The sequence below is a fragment of the Ovis aries genome, chromosome 16 (genome assembly GCF_016772045.2).
Source record: "Ovis aries strain OAR_USU_Benz2616 breed Rambouillet chromosome 16, ARS-UI_Ramb_v3.0, whole genome shotgun sequence".
In the NCBI taxonomy this organism is placed as follows: Eukaryota; Metazoa; Chordata; class Mammalia; order Artiodactyla; family Bovidae; genus Ovis; species Ovis aries.
In genome coordinates, this window is record NC_056069.1 from 37763793 (window position 1) to 37787232 (window position 23440).

The 23440-nt window shown below is 41.3% G+C and overlaps 1 protein-coding gene across 2 annotated transcripts in view; it reads right to left on the reverse strand.

Annotated features, from left to right (window-relative positions):
• The window catches only part of SLC1A3 (solute carrier family 1 member 3), an 80660-nt gene that overhangs the window by 43752 nt on the left and 13468 nt on the right, over nucleotides 1-23440 (reverse strand). The window contains exon 3 of one of the 2 annotated variants that reach the window (XM_004017043.4): nucleotides 11556-11693. In XM_004017043.4, the coding sequence (XP_004017092.1) occupies nucleotides 11556-11693 (138 nt within the window). Of the gene's footprint in view, nucleotides 1-11109; nucleotides 11192-11555; nucleotides 11694-23440 lie in introns of those variants that run through there. The other variant, XM_042233857.2, reaches the window with a different exon arrangement.

Sequence of the window (23440 nt, forward strand, 5' to 3'; positions counted from 1 at the left end):
AACAACAACAACAAAAACCCCAACAAACCAAAAAAGACATGGTTAGTGTTGGCAAGAATATAGACAAACTGGAACCCCACCATGCAGCTGGTAGGGATGTAAGATGGCACAAATAGCACAGAACAGTCTGGCAGTACTTCCAAAGTTTTAAGGAGAGTTATCATATGTCCCAGGAGTTCCACTCTGAGGTATATACCCAAGAGAAATGAAAACATAGGCCCAGGAAAGTTTACAGCAGCATTATTCATAAGAGCACCCTGCCTGTAACAGGCAAAATCCCCGAAGTCTACCAAGTAATGAATGGATAAATAAAGTATGGGATGTTCAGAAAATGAAATATCATTTGACCATAAAGGGGAATGAAACACTAACATGCACAGCAACAAGGATGAACTCTGAAAGAACTAGTAACAAAGGACCATATATCCATTTATATGGAATGTCCAGGATAGATAGATGCATAGAGAAAGGAAATAGTTTGGTGTTTGCTTAGGGCTGGAGAATGGAGTAACTAGGGGGTGATGGCTAGGGAGTGTGGGTTTTTTTTCAGGGGGTAATAATAATGTTCTAAAATTTTAATGTGATGATGGGTGTACAACCTCATGAATACACTAAAAACCACTGAATTACACACAATAGGGGTAAATTGTATGTGTGTGAGTTACATTTCAGCAAAACTGTTAAAAAAATAAAAACCACTTTGAAATAAAATAAAGCTAAGTCTACCAATACCAAGAAATTATTTTAGGAATGTCATGTAAATAAAAACCGCTCTCTTTCTATTGTAAAATAGGCTTCTATCATTCCAAAGAACAACGGAAAGTAGTGATAGAGGCAAAGTTTGGCAACTAGGATGTTTCTAGCAGTTGAAAGACTGCTACACACTGCTACACATCCATCTTCACAGATGGAAAATGTGCTTCTATGGTGTATACAGCACTTTTCAGGCACTTGACCTCACTTGCTAGTTGTAAATTTAGTGTTCAGATGTTTATTTAATGGGAAATTATATAGTGACGTCAGTCACTTTCCCATAAAACATCTGTTTTCTGCTAAGATCAAATAATGATGCCACATGCCTAATTCAGAGGGGGAAAAAAAAATGAATAAAATCAGTAGATTGAATTCTTTTGATTTTTCACTATAAATTTTTCTTCAGTATTTCTTGCCTCTACTTAGGTGAATGCTAGCAGAAAAAGGACTTAAAAATTATGCATACCTAAATGATATTACAAACTTTGCAACTGTCAATCATGCTTTCATTTAATAGCTTATACTATTCGTGGAAATATGCTTATAGTTTTGTTCCTATACTGCATAAGAGTCATATTTTCTTACAGTAAATGTATTCCTACATCATTCAATATGTAAGCATTTTGAATATACCCATGAGAGTGTTATGAGTTTCCAGTTTGTTATTCTTAAATATGTTTAAGAACTACTACATTAATGCCTGGCTTTAAGCCCAAGTATGCCAAAGGAATGCTTTCAGATATGTCATTAAGTATAGGTCCCAAGATAAGACTACCAAATTCTATTCTAAAATAAAAAAAAGAAGGCAAGATTCTAGTATAAAAGCTACAAGATTCTAGTATAGAAGCTATTAATGTTTCCATCTTATTTTTGAAAAAAACCTCTTTATTTTATATTGGAGTATAGACAATTAATAATGTTGTGATAATTTCAGGTACACAGCAAAACAACTCAGCCATACATATATGTATGTATTCATTCTTTCCCAAACTCCAAAATACTTAGTGTGTAGGTAAGGTATGCTGATATTAAGGATTTTATGGTATACACCAACTCAGGAAAATTTTGCGATATTCTTTAGGAAAGTTAGTTCTAAAATAATTGAAACTTCAGCTCTTAGCACAAATTCCTTTGAGAACAATGTGTTCAAATGATAGCTTAACAAGAAATAATCTATGTGAGATACCATAAAGCACAGAAAGAAATTCTGGAAAAGTTGTAAATTACAAAGAGTTGAGGCAACAGTCAGACCATAGTACTTTTCAGAGTTGGAAGAGCTTTGGACGAAACACACAAAGTTATGTGTGCACACACATACTTGTATTGTGCTACAGTGAAAAATTGTGTCCCCAAATTTCATAGCATCAACATTTTATTGCATTATCTTATACCAGAGATGTATCATGCTCTCAGGAAGCAGATTTTGGTAATTACTGTAAAGCAATGGTAGAGAAGTTTGTACCACAAAAGGAAAGAACTTGGTTGGCAACAATTTTTTAAAGTGACGGACAGCTCTTGGTGTGTGTGTGCGTGGGGGGGGGGGGGGCCGGGCGGAGTAGGACATTACGGAAACATGAAACAAGTTAAAATTATCTTAAAATACCATTCCTGTCTTATGTGTTCATCTGGTATTTGCTTCAACATAATCCAATGGTGGGAAGGCGTATAGGTGGGGGAGGGGATCTAAGGGTACTATAGACGAGACAAGATTTTGGGTATGTATATATTTATATTCGCCCTCAACTGCACTGACAAGTCCTGGTAATATACATGTCATTTCAACAGGCTGAATCTAGGAAGTCTGCAGTCATCTTGCCACCTTGCTCTTCCTTCTAAAACTCTTTCTAAATGGCTAGCCAAGAGCTTCTTCTGACTTGTTTACTTGCCCCCAGCATCACAGAGCTCAGACACTGGCCTCCCTTCATCCAGCGCCCTGTGAGAGGAAACCCCCATGGTAATTTAGGGGAAGTTTCTTCCCTCCGAGAAAAACTCAGATGAAAACTCAAGTAATTGTTTAACAAATTAAACACAAAGACGGCAAAACCTATTTCCCCATACATGGGAGTCCAGGAAACGGACATCTGAAAGCAGTATTAACTGAAAATGTAGATGTTGCTGGGCTAGCAAAACAGGTTGCACTCATGGGTAGTAAACTGGCTTCCATCTGGGGTTTTTGTAAAGATCTTCCGTGTAGAAGCTAAAAAGAAGTTTATCTTGCCTAGAGAAACAAATTTGCACAAAGACAAGACTCGGGAAGCTAGATTTTACACAGGTTCAAAATTGGCTGGATCATTCCAGCAGATCCATCCTTCAGCAGAAAATATCATCACCCCCAAAAGCCTTCTTTCTGCTTATCATGAAATATCCACTAAACACTGAACAAAGAGAAGAGGTACTATCCCCTGAAGACATACAATCCATGACATTGTCACAGAAAGCCTTATCCAGCTATAGAAACTTTTCTCTTTCTGTCTCTATCTCTGTTTCTTTCTGCTGGCAGATACTCCAGCACCTTTTTACTTGGCTTTATGGGACATGCATAATTTATAACTGAAGGCAGTTTTCCCAGTCACTTTCAAGGTAAGCAGTTTTCTTAGCAGAAATCCATTCAAATCAAAGTTAATAAACTGGTTGTCTGTGTGTGTCCTCAAGCACAAATCTCCAGTCAGGATTCATCCTTGCTCTATTGAAAACCATTATCATATCAGCAGAATAAAAGCATCTGTTTTCAGCACCGCCCACAGACCTGCAGTTTCAGAGTGGTTTGAAAGAAATTACCAGATTGGTAACATAAGCCGGGGGTGGGGGGCGGGGGGCGGGGTTTGGGGATCTTATTTTTCTTAGAGAATCAGTTCAGTTCAGTTCAGTCGCTCAGTCGTGTCTGACTCTTTGCGACCCCATGAATTGCAGCATGCCAGGCCTCCCTGTCCGTCACCAACTCCCGGAGTTCACTCAAACTCACTCACGTCCATCGAGTCAGTGATGCCATCCAGCCATCTAATTTAACTTTGAAAGAAGCTTTAAATCTTTCTTTTTTAAATTTTATTAAAGAAACTTTCAAAAATGTCTTACAAGCCGGAACTGATCAAAACTGTAGGCTACCTACCTTGAAGCTGCTGAAATTTCACAGAGAAGAATTCCCAAGTCATAGAAGCCTAAACTTTCTAGGAAAGCTTTGAGCCTGGGGCTTATAATTTTTCAAGAACTGTTCGATTTTTTACCACAAAAACTTCTCCACAAACTTCGTTTCTGAGGGGTTAGGTGACTAGGCTGAAATCCTCTGAGCCGGGGGTCTGTTGCCACTGATGACAGCTGACCCCACCCCAGTCGGTATGAGCAGAGGACTGGGTCTGGTGACTGCCCTGACCTGGTCACGTGACACCTGGAACACTGCGCTCAACTCTGGGAACACAAGGGGACGTGGAAGGCAACCAGGTGGGTGAAGGGCCTAGGAGGACCGGGCACCTGAGAAGAACTGGCAGAAAAATTCGAGGCTGTGCTCAAGTGCTTTCCTGACACTGTCCAAACTGTCATCCTCTATTTCTCCCTGGACCTCACAGGAGACAAGTTCAACTTAAGCTTGGACTATGGACGCACAAAACTTTCAGGCAGCGGCTGCAGGTCGCCTTCCAGGGTGCAGGGCAGGGGGCTGCCACTCTGGGTGCTGGACTGCCCAGCACGTCCTCTCCCTGCCGTCCAGCTCAGAGGGACCTAATCTCCTGCGCCCCTCACTGAGAGCCGAGAGGCTCTGTTCCCAGAGGGAGTTGCTGTGGCTGAAACCCTGTCAGGCGCCTCTTCCCTCTGTGAGGCCACACATCCCAGGGTTACTTTTGCTGGGAGCTGCCCAGGGCCCAACCTCCGGCTCTTGCAGTGTTTAATGGTGAGCCAAGTGTAGGAATAACAACCTAAACAGCTTCTTCTCTGCTAGTAGAGTTGCTTCCTGACTAGGGAGCCTGAAACCTGGGGAGTACAGTTGGCCTCTTTGTCCCTCCCTGGGCTCTTCCTCCCTGGATCACTGTCCCCATCCATGACACTGCCACTGCAAGTCTCCCACCAGACTCTGAACTCCTTAAGTCAGGGGTTTTGTCTTCCTCATTTAAAAAAAAAAAATCTTTTTTTTTTGGCTGTGCCTTGAAGCATTTGGGATCCTACTTAGGTGACCAGGGATTGAACCTGTACCCCCTGCAGTGGAAGTGAGAGGCTTAACCACTGGACTGCCAGGGAAGTTCTGTGTCATCCTCATGTCCTAGAAAAGTGTCTGGTACATTAAAAAAAAAAAAAAAGTGCTTATTGAATGAAATTATTTGTGATGGAAAGGTAGGTATTTTCTGGGACAGCTAGACTTAAATAATTTGGTCTACCTCTTAACAAAACCCAAATCCACTAAAAATAAAGAGTATTTAGTTTCCCAGATTTCCTTTCTACAGGATGCAAAAAAAAAAAAAGCCAGGTGATCTCTTCAGCCCTCAGGTGGGTCTTCCTATTATATCTTACAATCTCTCTGTCTCTGTGGATGTAATTCAGCCTCCCTCCCCATGTTTGTCAACAGATCTAGAGAGAAAATGAAGTGGGGCCAACCTGCTGGCTTCAAGTGAACTGGACCAAAGTTGCTTTCTGGGTGGCTTGTTTCTAGGCTGCCAAGCATTGTGTCGAGACAGACTCCACTTGTCCAATTTTTGATTAGCCAGGAAGGCTCCGCTTGTGGCATATAAGCAGCAAGTAGACTCTGCTGCCCTGTGGATTCCAGGGTGCTGCACACTGGGGCCTCGTTGCTCAGAAAGGACTGGGCAGTTGTATAACCAATGATAATATTTAGAATGATGCAGCCGTAATAAGGTCATCCCGTCCCACACTGCAGGGCAGAAACCAGTCCCTTCCAGTGGAGAGGAAGGAATTCTCCCTGGCTCCCAGTTGCTACTCGATTAACTTCATGGTTTCTTTAATCAACCTTTAATAGGAAAATGATCACTGTGAAGACCACAGACAAATAAAATGTAAGGAATCTGGAGGCTTAGTTACATGCCCCTGAGCTGAAGTGCTCTCTTCTTGTTCTAGAATTTTCACTCATACTCTGTGGACAAGGACAGCTCTTACTGCTGTTATCCTTACCACCAGTAGCTACCAGTAACTGAGCATGTACAACCTAGACAGCACATTAAAAAGCAGAGACATTACTTTGCCAACAAAGGCCCGTCTAGTCAAGGCTATGGCTTTTCCAGTAGACATGTATGGATGTGAGAGTTGGACTATAAAGAAAGCTGAGCACCGAAGAATTGAGGCTTTTGAACTGTGGTGTTGGAGAAGACTCTTGAGAGTCCCTTGGACTGCAAGGAGATCCAACCAGTCCATCCTAAAGGAAATCAGTCCTAAATATTCATTGGAAGGACTGGTGTTGAAGCTGAAACTCCAATCCTTTGGCCACCTGATGCGAAAAACTGACTCATTTGAAAAGACCCTGATGCTGGGAAAGATTGAAGGTGGGAGGAGAAGGGAACGACAGAGGATGAGATGGTTGGATGGCATCACTGACTCAATGGACATGGGTTTGGGTGAACTCCAGGAGTTGGTGATGAACAGGGAGGCCCGGCGTGCTGCAGTCCATGGGGTCACAAAGAGTGGGACACAACCGAGCTGAACTGAACTGAACTGTGTGCCAAGCATAAATCCTCAGAACAGATCCATGACACAGACACCATGAATGAACTCAGTTTACAGAGAATGAAAAGAAGGCTCAAAGACACTCCTCCCCACCACAGATAGATATATTTCCTTCTTCAATGAAATGTATGTGTAGGGGGAAAAGGGAAAGAAATCTACACTCCCTTTTCTTGTACATAAGCGCCTGGAGTATTTCATCAAGGCCTCAGTGATACCCCTCAGCCACGACAATGTATCATTTAAAATAGTAAATTTTTCTTATGTGTTTTGGCTTTCACTTTTGCAAGACCTTCACAAAACCTTCATATGTCCAAGAACCAAAAATCGTCTAGCTCATTGCTTGCCCTCTTGTGTTAAAAGAAATGACAAAACTTTAGATCGTTCTTCTTGTAGCTGTCTTGTCTTTGACAATAAGGGGCCATATTTTGAGGTTCACCATTCACTGTCTCTACTTCTGTTTTCTCAAGTAAGGGAGCCCTTTGCTGAATGGAGCTTGTTGGCTTCACCTATACTGAAGTCCTATATTTCACTGAATTCACAGGTCTACAGATTTGGAAGATCATTTGTCAAAAGGGATGCTTTCCCCTTCCAGAAAACTGGAGACACAGAAGATTTCTTGCAGGGCAAGAGACTGAGCAGGAATCACTCAGAATGAGAAAAGAAAGCACTAGTTTTCTGAAAAGAATCCAAAGTAAGGAGGAGGTGAGGTGGTAGCTATATCTACACAGAGCAACCTGAAATGGAGTTTAACTATTATCTAGTGAATTTAATCAGGGTTAAGTCAGTCAAACCAACTCATATTTCTGGCATGAAATATCCAGTCTGGCTGTCTATCTTGACCAAATCAATAGAAATTGGTGCCAACTCCCCATTTTATTGTGTGGTACGTTGGCACAGATGTATTCCTTTTGTTCAAAAAAATAGGTACTTGAGTACAAATCTAGCCGTTAGGCTTTCTCCTGGCTTCTCTCTGGCAGCTTCTGGAATGCTAATACATACCGAGGATGTTCGGAAGGATTGAAATTTCAAATTTGAGAAAAGGAGAACATGACTTACAGGGTCTCTAGTGCCACAATTCACCAAGAGGGAAGTTCTAAGTGTGAAAATCTAACTTAAATTTCTCAGAGTTTCAGTTCAGTTCAGTTCAGTCGCTCAGTCGTGTCTGACTCTTTGCGACCCCGTGAATCGCAGCATGCCAGGCCTCCCTGTCCATCACCAACTCCCGGAGTTCACTCAGACTTTACATGTGATTAAAAACATACAGAACCAGGCTTCTCTGGTGGCCCACTGGTCAAGAATCTGCCCGCAGGTGCAGGAGTTGCAGGTTGGATCCCTGCTCCGGGAAGATCCCACAGGCCGTGGAGCAACTAAGCTCATGGGCCACAACTATCAACCCAGTAATCCAGAAACTGCGTACACAACCACTGAAGCCCGTGCACGCCAGAGCCCGTGAGCCACAGCCACTGAGCCTGAGCTCTAGGGCCCAGGAACTGCAGCTACTGAGCCCACCTGCCGCAACTGTAAGCCCACCTGCCGAAACCACGGAAGCTCATGCACCCTACAGCCCGTGCTCCACAAGAGAACCCACAACAAGGAGAAACCTACACACTGCACCCGAGGTTTCTCCACAACTAGAGAAAAGCCGGTGCAGCAACGACCACCCAGCACAGCCTAAAATATATTAATTAACTAATTAAAGAAAAAACAACACACAGAACCTTCTAAAACAAAATGCAGGCAATGCAGTAAGGGTTTCATGCATTCCAAGTTCTGTCTGCAAAGACCCTGGGACTGACTTTCGAACTTAAAGAGTGCTGAATTCTCGTGTTCCCAATGGGGGCCGAAAAGGCCAGCATGGCCAGGACACAACACACTTATAACACAGAAGATGGAGAGATTTTCCAAAAGTTGCTTGTTTAGTGGCGTTCAGTAGCTGATTCCATGTTAAGTTAAGCTTTGACAAGGAACTGCCAACAGTGCAATAAGGCAACATATGAAACCCGGCGATAGGCTGATGCATGCACAAGTCTATCAATGCGTTCTTATAATTAATAGCACCGACACTGAAACCTGAGTCCCAGTGTTGGTAGCCTAAGTGTTGGACTGAGCCTGCAGATGTGCTTTGTTTGGCTTCCACTGTTTTGTTCTGTTACCTATGTCAAGGTTTAAAAACATCTAGCTTCTGGACTTCCCTAGTGACCCAGTGGTTAAGAATCTGCCTGTCCCTGCAAGAGACATGGGTTCAATCCCTGGTCCAGGAAGATCCCACATGCTGTGGAGCAACTAAGCCTGTGTGCCACAGCTACTTAGCTCATGCTCTAGAGCCTGTGCTTTGCAACAAGAGAAGCCATTGCAATGAGAAGCCTGCTCACTTCAAGTAAAGAAAGCCTGTGCAGAGCAGTAAAGACCCAGTACAGCCAAAAATAAATGAATTTTTAAAAAATCTAGGTTCTTATCAATTTTTGGATTTCTGGATTCTTTTGAAAAATTGGAAGACTTGGCCCTTATTGACACATGGCAACAACTGGATGGAGTTGATAGTTTTCAGGTCATAATCACCTCCTTTCCTTCCTTTGTCTACACTGTTCTGTAGTCGCTTTCTATTTATCATCACACTCATCCCTGCTACCTCTCCCATTGAAGAGAAATATTTCCCTGTATCCATGACTCTATCAAGTAGGAAAACAAGAAGGAACCTGAAAGGAGAGCTTCATATATGAAGATCCCTCACCTGCTTGGTCACTGGAGGCATTTGAGCTTGCTTTTCCATTCTCAAATATTGGGCCCTCACTTTGTCTTCTCCCAACACATTCTCCAGGAATGCTTCCCAACACATTCTCCAGCAATGCTTCCCAACACACACAGAGATCCTCTTGTGTACATGTAATTTGCAAAAGTCCCCAAAGGGGACCTCCTTATTTACACTGGATTACATGCTGCTTTGGTTTAGAATCACAGCACTTCGAATCATGAAAGAAATTCTTATTGAATCTATCATTCATTCCAGTTGATCATAAGTATCTAAATTATCATGTAGCTTAGAAATTATTCCTTTGAGACTAACACCTTGAAAAGATCTTTAGCAAATGTAATTATGTCCCTTGCCTTAACAGTCCTAGAAAAGAACTGAGATTTTTTTAATGGTCCCAAGTGGTGGCATCCCCAACTTGCAATTAAATTACCTTTTAAGGTTCATTTTATACTGGTTGTTCAAAGTTTAAAATTCCTTTCTCTTTAACACCAGTATCATAAATGTTGATAATTTCTCCAAGGTTTACACACAGTTTCTTTTTAACCAAGCAGAGGGACTGCCTCATAGTGCTGTTGTTTTTTCCCTGAAAAATTACTCAACCAAAGTTCTTATTCCTGCAACAAAGTTGATGTATTAAGTATGAGAAAACACTAGGGAGTTCTACTTCAAAAGCTTGCTAAAGGGAACTAATATTTTCTCTAGTTGTACTGAACAAGGGCTCTCCTCTTATAAAGGGTAACACAGTGGGTTTTTTTTTTTTTTTAAGCACAATTATCAGAAAGCAGAAATCTCTAAACACTGGCCTCACCATTGAAGAGAGAGCATAAAGGAACAGAGGACCCTCAGTTTGCATCCAGGAAAACTGCAGGTACTCAATTCAGACTCTAGCCATAGGGTAGTGGGAAGGGACTCCCTGTTCCACTAAACCAAATGGTGGATATGAGTTCTGTCCTCTGAGTGCTTGCTGCAAGAACTTGCTTCCCAGAAAAACGGCAGCAAATGCATAATAAGGACGTGCCCTCACCTCAGTATGAATGTAGCTTCTCTGATAAGAATCGTGGACGGCTATGATTACCTCTGGTCAGCAATGGGCCAGACCAATTTCAAAAACAAGTACTCCAAATCATCCTGTCTACATGACTGTTTTATGGGCAACTCATCCTCCAATGGGAGCTTTATGTACATGCAATCACTTGTTTGAAGACCTGGGCGAGTGGAAGCTGGCAGAGATCTGCAAGGCATTGGGGGAAAGAAAAGAAACTGACGTAGTTTCTGTTCCAAGTAATGGCCAGCCCTCCAAGGCATGAAGCAGTCAGAATCTTGCCTCAAGACTTTTGAGTTGTTCTATGAAGGTCTTTTTACACAGAGATCTTGAAAGGAGATTATAAACATCCTTGCGAACTCCCTGGGAGGTGAAAAGATGCTGAGAGCCAGCTCACAGAATGATCTGCCTAAGGGTGGACAGTAAGCCAAGGACGGAAAAAAAAACAGGGCTAGTAATACCTGAGGTCTGGGCTTGAGCTACAAACCCAGAAACCATCCTGCTGGGGGTAGTGTCTACGGATATTCCTTCTCCAAGTCAGAGATGTGCTGTGGGGAAAGAGAACAGTGGGCAGGGAGGAACGTACAGAAACATTTTTCTGAAAATTTTAGCTCTGTTCGTATTCACCAATCACACGTACTCTTAAACCGTTTCCCACGCAGGCGTAAATCGTTATTTCGCGTTCATAGAGAATAAGAATCCTATCCTGCCAAGCTTCCACGCCTCGACATACAAGTGTCAACTGACAAAGTGTCTGGATGGGGAAATCTCCCACCCCCTCCCCATTCTCCCACCAGCGTAAAAGGCAACGGGGGTGGGGGACAATGGAGAAGTCATGCGGGTTCACCAGGAAAAGATACAGTGTTGGTGGCAGGAGAGTTGGTGAGTGTGTCGTGGGCATTACCTCTTGATGAGGCTTCCAAGAAGGCTCCCGCTCAAGTCGTGGTGGCTCTGAGAACAAGCATTCTTGCATCAATAGCTAATAGGCTGTCCAACCAGATGTTATCTGGGTGGGATAAGAGGGTGAGAAAACAGACCTGTTGTACGCTGTTGTCAACTACATCGCTGTGGGCAGAGAAGGCTGGTGGTGTAGTGTCTAGCAGGGTGCCTCTTTCGTAGTGAGGCAGACCAGATTACGTGGCGGTTCAAATCCGTTTCCTCTTGTGATTGGTAAAATACGAAAGTTATAATCATTCATGCATTACTGAAGCCTCCTTTCCATCATTTTGAAGGGACTTTTATTTTCTAGAACAGAGCATGCATCCAGCAGAAACCTAAAGCGTTTGTTTTTCTAAGCGATCTTTGGCAATAAGCACACATGAAGAAACAAAACAAAACTGCATAGGGTACCTGTGACAAGACTGGAGATGATGAGTGGCAACACCAGCATCTGTAGCATCCTCATCAGTAGCTCCCCAGGAAAAGAGAAGTACTTGACTTCCCGGTAGCTCATTCTGTATGGTCGGAGGGTAAATCCAAGGATTGTACCTGAAGGAAAAAGAAAAACAAGGAAGAAAAGTTGAGTCTTTCTTGAAAGTGTAACAAGCCTAGAAAACTATGCAAGAATTTGGCTGGTGATCATGCCTGTCTAACAAGAATCAATTTATTTAAGCAGCAAATATTTGTGCTGCTTTGCTGCAAGGGGTGTTGCCTGCCTTTTCAACCATAATCTCAAAGGGTCTGGCAGAATTCAGGGCTTCAAATAGAAGTTAGAGAAAAAACATGTTCCTGGTCTTAGCCAATGAAAAATTTCTTTGTCTACCTTGCAACCAATTTTGACATGGCCCAGGACAAAGACTGGGGCATATCTAGGAAACAAAGGATGTTCCCATGCACAAGGCAATACAGGGGGAACAGGCTTATTATATTCACGTTTCTTTGTAACAACAGATGTTAGAACTGCTGGCATAACCATTTATAAAGGGTAGTATAATTTTGTTTTTTACAATTAAAAAAAAAAAAAAAACTCCTCTTGCTCACACTGTGAATCCAGTTTCATCATCCCCCTATCTACACCCCACACTTTCTGTCTACGTGGTCCTGATATTGCCTTGGCAACTATCCTGGACTTGCTAGTTGCTGGCCAGAGAGGATTTCAAAATTACCACTTTTTCCAAAAATCTTCCCTGAAAAACTTAGGGGATAATAGGAGAGAGAGAAAGCAATTTTTCCCTTAACTTGACTCTGCTCCTGGAACTTCAAAAAATATCAAAATGAAGTACTCTGTGATGCTCTGGTGGTTAAGAATCTGTCTGCCAATGCAGGGGACATGGTTCAATCCCTGGTCCAGGAAGATTCCACATGCTGAGGGGCAACTAAGCCTGTATACCACACCTACTGAGCCCACACTTTAAGGTCCATGAGATCATCTACTGAAGCCCGCACACCCAAGAGCCCGTGCTCTGCAATGAGAAGCATGCACTCTGCAACTAGAGTGTAACCCCCGCTTGCCACAACTAGAGAAAGTCAAGCGAAGCAATGAAGACCCAGTGGAGCCAAAAATAAATGAATAGAATTTAAAAATATTTAATAATTTATATGCAAATCAAATTATGCATGATACCATTGGAAATGTTTAGAAATTAACAAATGTAGTGAATAAATTCACTCCCTCTCCCCTTTCCCTAATTAACTTTCCAGACTCCACCTCAGTTCAGTTTAGTTCAGTCGCTCAATCGTGTCTGACTTCGAGACCCCATGGACCACGGCACACCAGGCCTCCCTGTCCACCACCAACTCCCAGAATTCACCCAAACCCATGTCCATTGAGTCAGTGATGCCATCCAACCATATCATCCTCTGTCGTCCCGTTCTGCCCCCGCCTTCAATCTTTCCCCAGCATCAGGGTCTTTTCAAATGAGTCAGCTCTTCGCATCAGGTAGCCAAAGGATTGGAGTTTCAGCTTCAACATCAGTCCTTCCAATGAACACCCAAGACTGATCTCCTCTAGGATGGACTGGTTGGATCTCCTTGCAGTCCAAGGGACTTTAAGAGTCTTCCCCAACACCACAGTTCAAAGGCATCAATTCGTTGGCACTCAGCTTTCTTTATAGTCCAATGCTCACATCCATACGTGACTACTGGAAAAGCCATAGCCTTGACTAGACAGACCTTTGTTGGCAAAGTAATGTTTCTGCTTTTTAATATGCTGTCTAGGTTGGTCATAGCTTTTCTTCCAAGGAGCAAGCATCTTTCAATTTCATGGCTGCAGTCACCACCTGCAGTGATTTTGGAGCCCCCCAAAATAAAGTCTGACACTGTTTCGACTGTTGCCCCATATATTTGCCATGAAGTGATGGGACCAGATGCCATGATCTTAGTTTTCTGAATGCTGAGTTTTAAGCCTGTTTTTTCACTTTCCTCTTTCACTTTCATCAAGAGGCTTTTTAGTTCCTCTTCACTTTCTGCCATAAGGGTGGTGTCATCTGCATATCTGAGGTTATTGATATTTCTCCCGGCAATCTTGATTCCAGCTTCTTCCAGCCCAGTGTTTCTCATGATGTACTCTGCATAGAAGTTAAATAAGCAGGGTGACAACATACAGCCTTGACATGCTCATTTTCCTGTTTGGAACCAGTCTGTTGTTCCATGTTCAGTTCTAACTGTTGCTTCCTGACTTGCATACAGATTTCTCAAGAGGCAGGTCAGGTGGTCTAGTATTCCCATCTCTTTCAGAATTTTTCACAGTTCATTGTGACCCACACAGTCAAAGGCTTTGGCATAGTCAATAAAGCAGAAATAGATGTTTTTCTGGAACTCTCTTGCTTTTTCGATGATGTTGGCAATTTAATCTCTGGTTCCTCTGCCTTTTCTAAAACCAGCTTGAACATCTGAAAGTTCATGGTTCACGTATTGCTGAAGCCTGGCTTGGAGAATTTTGAGCATGACTTTACTAGCGTGTGAGATGAGTACAATTCTCCAGTCCTGCGGCCACTGCTGAGTTTTCCATATTTGCTGGCATACTGAGTGCAGCCCTTTCACAGCATTATCTTTCAGGATTTGAAATAGCTCAGCTGGGATTCCATCACCTCCACTAGCTTTGTTCATAGTGATGCTTCCTAAGGCCCACTTGACTTTACATTGCAGGATGTGTGGCTCTAGGTGAGTGATCACACCATCGTGATTATCTGGGTCGTGAAGATCTTTTTTGTACAGTTCTGTGTATTCCTGCCACCTCTTCTTAATATCTTCTGCTTCTGTTAGGTCCATGCCATTTCTGTCCTTTATCGAGCCCATCTTTGCATGAAATGTTCCCTTGGTATCTCTAATTTTCTTGAAGAGATCTCTAGTCTTTCTAGTTTTCCTCTATTTCTTTGCACTAATCACTGAGGAAGGCTTTCTTATCTCTCCTTGCTATTCTTTGGAACTCTACATTCAAACGGGTATATCTTTCCTTTTCTCCTTTGCTTTTCACTTCTCTTCTTTTCACAGCTATTTGTAAGGCCTCCTCAGACAGCCATTTTGCTCTTTTGCAATTCTTTTTCTTGGGCATGGTTTTGATCCCTGTCTCCTATACAATGTTACGAACCTCCGCCCATAGTTCATCAGGCACTCTGTCTATCAGATCTAGTTCCATAAATCTATTTCTCACTTCCACTGTACAATCGTAAGGGATTTGATTTAGGTCATACCTGAATGGTCTAGTGGTTTTCCCTACTTTCTTCAAGTCTGAATTTGACAATAAGGAGTTCATGATCTGAGCCACAATCAACTCCTGGTCTTGTTTTTGCTGACTGTATAGAGCTTTTCCATCTTTGGCTGCAAAGAATATAATCAATCTGATTTTGGTGTTGGCTGTCTGGTGATGTCCATGTGTAGAGTCTTCTCTTCTGTTGTTGGAAGAGGGTGTTTGCTAACCCTTGTCCCCTGAAATGTGCTTATTTCATTATTATAAATATTTTAAAAAATTTTGCCCTGTTATTACTAAAACATGTGAGTTATAGAGAAGTACTGAGTAGTCTAGAGGCTAGAGGTTGGGGAAGTGAATACTGTGTAGACACAAGTTTTTCCAAAGGAAGCAATCTTTCCTTTAAGGAAACTGAGCCATCCTAACTTCTTATAAAATGAGGCACAAAGTTCATTTCAGTTGTTACTGTAACTTCCAATTTCAATTCTTGGATTCCAGCAGCAATGAAGTATCCATTTGATCATATACTGTGATATCCCAATCATGAGCTGAATCTATGATATCTCAATTATGAGCTGAATCTATGATATCTCAATTATGAGCTGAATCTATGTTTACTAGAAAATCCAGCTGACCCAGTTTTCAAGACATTCAGAAAAATATTCATTGCTTTCCCTCAGTATAACAGTAACATGTTTGATATAGAAAAGTTGATTGGGAAAAGGTAGAAAAGTCCAGGCAAAACCCTGCCTTTATTTGCTTTGCCATTTAAACAGCAAATAGCTAATGCTTATTGAGGTCTTACTATTTGCTAAACATTGCTGTTAAATGCTTACCTGTATTTAGTCACTAAGTAGTATCCAACTCTTTTGAGACCCCACAGACTGTAGCTTGCCAGGTTCCTCTGTCCATGGGGTTTTCCAGGCAAGAATACCGGAGTCGGTTGCCATTTCCTTCTCCTTCCTTTCCTGGCCTGTATTAGTATATTTAATCCTCAAAAAATTCCCAGGAATTATGTACTAATTTACCACCAATTTGCTCACAGAGAAATTTAATCACAGTGAACTTAAAACATGTCCAATTTCAATAGCTCTTCCATATCAAAGTTAAACAGTCACTGAAGTGGCAGAGCTGGGAGTTAAGCCCAGGCAGTTTGGACTCAGATCTCCTGTTCCTGACTACATTTCATTCTCCTGCCTCTTCAGGAGGGCAGACAACCACTGTTAGTGCTTCTGTGAGTTTCCTCCCAGAATGTTCCCATACAGAGTGAAATATATTGAAATCATGAAGACAATACTTTTCTATATACGGTTACTATTAAACAATACTTTTAAGCCTCATGATAACAGATCTAATGATTGTATCAAAATGTATCTAATATTTTTTTTGTTGTCACTTTGTTGTTTCACATTTTTCACTTTATGAAAAACTCCATTATGAATATATGAAGGCTGGTTTTTATCTAGGAATATTTTGCTTAGCATGGTTCAGGGAAAGGGAACCTGTGCGTTAAAGAATCTGGCTACCAGGTGGGAAGAGGAGAGATTGAGGTGAGAGAGATTAAGATGTATAAACTTCCAGTTACAAAATAAATGAGTCATGGGTATGAAATGTACAGTGTAGGGTAATATAGTTAATAATTATATAATATCTTTAGTAAAATGACAAATAGTAACTAGGCTTACCATGCGGATCATTTTTAAATGTATGAAAATACCTAGATAGTATATTGAAAAGCAGAGACATTACTTTGCCAACAAAGGTCTGTCTAGTCAAGGCTATGGTTTTTCCAGTGGTCATGTAGGGATGTGAGAGTTGGACTGTGAAGAAAGCTGAGTGCCAAAGAATTGATGCTTTTGAACTGTGGTGTTGGAGAAGACTCTTGAGAGTCCCTTGGACTGCAAGGAGATCCAACCAGTCCATTCTGAAGGAGATTAGCCCTGGGTGTTCTTTTGAAGGAATGATGCTAAAGCTGAAACTCCAGTACTTTGGCCACCTCATGCGAAGAGTTGACTTATTAGAAAAGACTCTGATGCTGGTAGGGATTGGGGGCAGGAGGAGAAGGGGACGACAGAGGATGAGATGGCTGGATGGCATCACTGACTTGATGGACGTGAGTCTGAGTGAACTCCAGGAGTTGGTGATGGACAGGGAGGCCTGGCATGCTGCGATTCATGGGGTTGCAAAGAGTCGGACATGACTGAGCGACTGAACTGAACTGATGTTGTACACCAGGAACTAACATAGTGTTGTAGGTCAATCTCACTTTAAAAACAAACTCATGGAAAATGAGATCAGAATTGTGGTTACATGAGGCAGGGTGTGGGCGGAAGGAGAATTAGAGGAAGGTGGTCAAAAGCTACAAACTTCCAGTCATGAGACAAAGAAATACTAGGGATGTAATGGACAACATGATAAATTAACACTGCTGTACTTATACACAAAAACTGTTAAAAGGGTAAATTTTGAGTTACCACAAGGAAAAAAAATTTTTCTATTTCTTCAATTTTTGTATCTGGAAGATAATGGATGTTCACCAAACTTATTGTGATAATAATTTCATGATGGAAGGAGATCAAACCAGTCAAAGGGAATCAGTCCTGAATATTCATTGGAAGGACTGATGCTGAAGCTGAAGCTCCACTGCTGGGGCCACCTGATGTGAAGAGCCAACTCACTAGAAAAGACCCTGATGCTGGGAAAGACTGAGGGCAGGAGGAGAGGGGGACGACAGAGGATGAGGTGGTTGGATGGCATCACCGACTCAATGGATTTGAGTTTGAGCAAACTTTGCCAGATTATGAAGGACAGGGAAGCCTGGTATGCTGCAGTCCATGGGGTTGCAAAGAGTCAGACACGACTGAGTGACTGAACAACAATAAGTCAAATTATTATCTTGTACATCTTTGTGGGGGTTATGGGGCTGAGCTGTGTAGCTTGTGAAATCTTTGTTTCCTGACCAGAGATTGAATCCTGTCTCTCAGCAGTGAAAGCTCAGAGTCTTAACCATTGGGTCACCAGGGAATTCCCACACTGTGTATCTTAAACTTATATGGTGCTGTATGTCAATTATATCTCAATAAAACTGGAAGAAAATAAAGCGTATGACTACCTCAATTCATGCTATTAATCTGCTTCCTCAATGGATTAGCTCAGCGTTTAATTCATTAGTGAATTGAGATAGCTTATTTCCTATACCTCTAGGAACAGAGAGCATTATAAAAAATTGTTTAAAAGAAGCAGAATTTTTGAATGAGGGGAGAAAATAGTATGCATGTTTGTTTTCTTTTGAATTTACTTAATATTTAGTGATCTTGACCATTCCTTCAATTGTATTTTCATCAAGCATTTATTACATTTTGATAGTTTAAGAGTTTATGTATGTGTGTGTATATTTGGTATATATTCTTTATGTAATAGAGATAATTACTCTCTGCCTATATTTAAGATGGCATTTGCTATAACTACTTTCCTAATTTACTTGCCACATATTATTACTTAAAATATATAGGTATTCTGTATATCTGTATATAAAAAAGATGTCTACACATCTTTTTTATTAGATGATCTCTTCAAGAGTTATAAACTTTAATTTCCCTCCCAAGTTTGAGAAATCTTTAATATATTTTTCCTTTTCTGATAGTTCACTTGGTTTTAAAATATTGAACCTTTAATCTTCCTGGAACTTGGTTTGGGGTAAAGGATTTGACTTCAATTTTCATTGTGCATTATTTGATACAGCAGTATTAATAGCAGATAGGAATTATAAAAAGCTCTGTTTATCTCTGGTTTTTTCCTACTTGTTCATATAAAGGTTGTTACTAATTTAAATGCTTTATCTTATAAGCATGTAAATAAATAAATATTTAAAATTTTTACCTTACTTCCAAATCAAATTTACACTGGTATTGCTTATGTTTTGTGACTTTTGTTAAAATGCATTTAAACACTGGTCATTCAGTTGTAACAAAAAATATGCACAGTAAACATGAGAAACTCGCTTTGGTCTTCTGGAATTTGACCATACCAAGCTAGTAGGAATTTTAGATATCCTTCAAGCAACAATTTAAGAAAGCTTGGCTTTACAAGTTCATTTCTAAATTCATGTATTTACTCATGTCTTGATATAATAATATTGCCAAAGATAGGTAGGATCCTGCCTAGTTCAGAAAATTTAAATTATTAAAAAAAAAAAAATTGGCAAGATAGCTTCTCTACTTATGATATAGGTTCTGAGAACAAGAGACAAGCTAGTGTAGATGAAAGAAGGGATTATTCATTCTAAATATCAGGTACATTTGATCCTACTCCCCAGAGTCCAACCATTGCCAACACCGATTCTATTCCGCTCTCAATAACCAGTTCAGCTGTATCCAGTCTCTTTCTTTCTGAGTGCTCCATGTACCTTCTCTTCCATTTAGCCTGCCTAAAGACAGTTCTCTAATGCACCTCTCCTCAGGGTCTTTAAGCATCTCTAAATCGTAAAAGCAGCTGAGTACTAAGTGTTGATCTGCTGAAGATGCTGTGGAGGTACCCAGCACATCTTGGAACCTTCCACAGATCCTCTGACTTGCTGAAGGTCCTACAGTATGGCTATTAGTATCAAGTCACTTTTAAAAATGGTTACACCCAGTCCTTTTTTATGGAATGATTTAACTAAACTTAAATAGAATTTATTCATTAAAGTAGCCTGCCTTTTCCTTCCAGGGCAGACATTTTAATCCTTGGAAACCATCAGTACACAAAGGTAGGAAAGACATGAAAAGAAAACATGCTTCAGATTCTCTCGCTTAATGATAGTCTTGAGCACGTGCAAGATGCCACGTTCTCACAAGCACAGATACCATGGAGGCCACGACTAGCACCACCTATATCTCAGATGAAGACCCAGTCATCGACAAGGTCGGTAAACTGCCAAAACCACAAACCTGTGTAGGTAGATCACCTTATGAGTGGTCAAGTTCTTCAAGGTCAGCTGAGTGGCTGAGCTGGACTTCACACCCAACTCCAGGGCCCAGATCATCACCCACTACGCTGTACTCAGGGCCTCTCAATAGTCATGTCACTGGTGGGTTTGGGGGAGCATGGATACATGTATTTGTCTGGCTGAGTCCTTTCGCTGTTCACCTGAAACTATCACAACATTGTTAATTGGTGATACCCCAATACAAAATGTTTTTGGTGTTAAAAAAAATAGTCATGACACTACTTTAAAGAGCAATATTTTATCTACCTTTTCATTCTATTTTGAATTAGGTTAACTAGGTTAAATATGGAGCTTAAGTTGAGGACAGATTTCATTGAATTAATGAAGTTAATATTTAGCTGTTTTCAATGCATTTGTTACATGAAGAAACAAAAGACATTTTTTTCTTCAGCTTTCTGCTGGGACAGGCAGTTAGAGGTAAAGCCAGAGTGGTGAGGTCAGCCAGCGATCAACATCAAAATCAAGAGGAAATGGTCTGCACGCAAAGATGGCTTTTGGTGGGTAAGCAATTCAGGTTTCTGATTACAGAAATGAAGCCTTTTCTGAAACATGTTCTCACAGCCTGATGCATAGATGTCTCAGCATCCTCTCCACTCTGTCCTTCTGACCTGTTAGCGGGAGAGGGATGGGGGAGCCTACTTCCTTTTGGTAAAGCAACTCAATGCCTCTGCAGAGCTGGGTTCCATTAGTGGGCACTTACTTAAGTACATTGATCTATATTCCCAGAATTAATAAAGACCTTTATGGCCACCAGATCTTCAGTGCAAACGAACAGACCCTTTATTATTGATTACTCTGCGGAAATAACAATAAAAACCAGAAGAACTTCTTAACAGGACTGGTCAGAGCCAAAGCAAAGTTTGCAAAGTTGGCATCTTGGTGACATTATGTAATACATAGATGTCATGAGCAATATCAAGATCACTCATTCTTAGCCAGTAGGCTTACAGCACTCCTGTTTTGGTATTTTAACAAGATTTCTAGAATCTAGGAAATACATTAACAAAGATGTTTACAGGGATGAAAACTAACTGTAGATAGTTAATTGCTATGAACAAAGATGCATTTTCAAAAATATTCAATTCTTTCTCTTAATTGAAGCACAAGAAGGGAGTCCTTCAGGGGCTCACTGTTCTCCCTAGGAAGTCTATATAACAAATACTTCTTTGGAAGATTAAATATCACTTCACTTTCTAAACTAAGACGCTATATGCACCCGGGTACGTCAGAAAGAACACATTCTTAGCTTGGTTTTGAAGGCCAAACACACACAAGTAAAAGCGGAAGACCTGTTTTAAGAATTTGGTCCATATCTAATCTGAAAAAATTACTGAAAACATTAAGAAGTTAGAACATATTTAAAAGTAAAAGAACGAGGCACAATCAGAAGTAAACTAGATCAAGTCACCCAATTTAAGTTTTGGTGGATGCTGGAGTTTGAAACAAAAGTTTTACTAAGATTCCTGCCCTATCTCCAAACTCTGTTTAGAGAGTGGTAGAAAGCCTTCTAGAATTATTACTTACAATGCAAAATTCTCAGAAAGAGATGATGCGCCTTAAAGGCTCAGATGTCAAGAGAATTTAAAGGAGACAGTGGCATTGATCTTGAGAGGAGGACCTCACATTCTGAGGCCAGCTGTAAGAAAACTACCAAAAGCCCACCCAAGATAAGCCAACTAGCTCTTTAAGCATTTACACTGCAAACCAGTCAAAGTGCACTCAAACTCCTACCAAGAAAAAGCTTGGCCTGTAGGTCTTTAGCCAGAAAGACCATGCTGTCTGTAAGATGATTCAAGGATGTAGCAGTAACAACAAAAGTTGATAGTGCACCAATGGTTTTATGTACAAAATGCTACTATTTCCCAGCTATGGTCTTTTTTATTTTTGTAGCAAAAACAAAACAAAACAAAACAAAACCCAAACACACACACAAACAAAAAGTTAGCGCTACTTTGCCTCAAGTTTACAACAATCTAAACAGTGTCAGACTTTATCATTTTGGGCTCCAAAATCACTGCAGATGATGACTGCAACCATGATATTTAAAAGATGCTTACTCTTTGGAAGGAAAGTTATGACCAACCTAGATAGCATATTCAAAAGCAGAGACATTACTTTGCCAACAAAGGTCTGTCTAGTCGAGGCTATGGTTTATCCAGTGGTCATGTATGGATGTGAGAGTTGGACTGTGAAGAAAGCTGAGCGCTGAAGAATTGATGCTTTTGAACTGTGGTGTTGGAGAAGACTCTTGAGAGTCCCTTGGACTGCAAGGAGATCCAACCAGTCCATTCTAAAGGAGATCAGCCCTGGGTGTTCTTTGGAAGGAATGATGCTAAAGCTGAAACTCCAGTACTTTGGCCACCTCATGCAAAGAGTTGACTCATTGGAAAAGACTCTGATGCTGGGAGGGATTGGGGGCAGGAGGAGAAGGGGACGACAGAAGATGAGATGGCTGGATGGCATCACCGACTCTATGGACGTGAGTTTGAGTGAACTCCGGGAGCTGGTGATGGACAGGGAGGCCTGGCGTGCTGCAATTCATGGGGTCACAGAGTCGGACATGACTGAGTGAATGAACTGAACTGAACTGAACTGAGCTGAAAGTATGATCTGGGCTTCCAGGGTGGCTCAGCGGTTAAGAATCCACTTGCCAATGCAGGAGACTCAGGAGATGCAGGTTTGATCCCTGGGTTGGGAAGACCCCCTCAAGAAGGAAAAAGCAACCTACTCCAGTATTCTTGTCTGGGAAATCCCATGGACAGAGGACACTGGCGGGCTACAGTCCATGAGGTCAAAAAAGACTCAGGCATAACATAGCAACTAAACAACAACAACGTGTGATGTAATAAAATCACAAGAGTGGCATCCATCACCTTTGCCATATTCTATTGGCTAAAAGCGAGATCAGTTTCCCCACACCAACAAGCAAGCTTCACAGGGTGATTAATGGTTTGTCTGACCTGTGAAGTCTCTAGGCCTGGCCTCCAGCTGCTGTTGAACAATTTCCTGAACAGAGGAATGATTTAACTCCACAGTGAATCTGATTCCTTACTGTGCTGTGTGAACACAGGAGCCTTCCCTTAGAGACATCTCCTGTCTACCAAACCGTGGTTTCTCTCATGATTTAGGAAACTGGTTCTTGGTTTCCTTCTAGATTCACAAACTAGGCATGATAGCTCTCAATCCCTAATACTCTGACAAGGCAGGTTGTTTTTATTTTTTTTTTTTTGAGTGTGAAAAACAGCAGGTGTGATGCAATAGTAAGATCATGGACTGAAAGTCAGATGCTGTTAGTAAATTATGCAAGTAAACACTTCACTTAAATGATTGAATCATCATAGCAGACATACAGGACTTAGAATCACCATTGTATAGATGGGGAGACTGAACCCTAGAAAGAATAAGCTGTCTGCCCAGGATTACACGGCCAGTAAGAGATGTTGGCAAAATGGGGTTATAGGCTTGGATCTTCCTATTTCCACAGTTCCTACCTTCAAGTCACATAATCTCTGTGCTCTCCTTGCCCTCTTCATTAATCTCCCATTCAAAAATGGGAGAACTAGATCAGAAAGCCAGTATCTAAGATCTTCTTGAAGTGTAATATTCTCAGCTACATGTCCT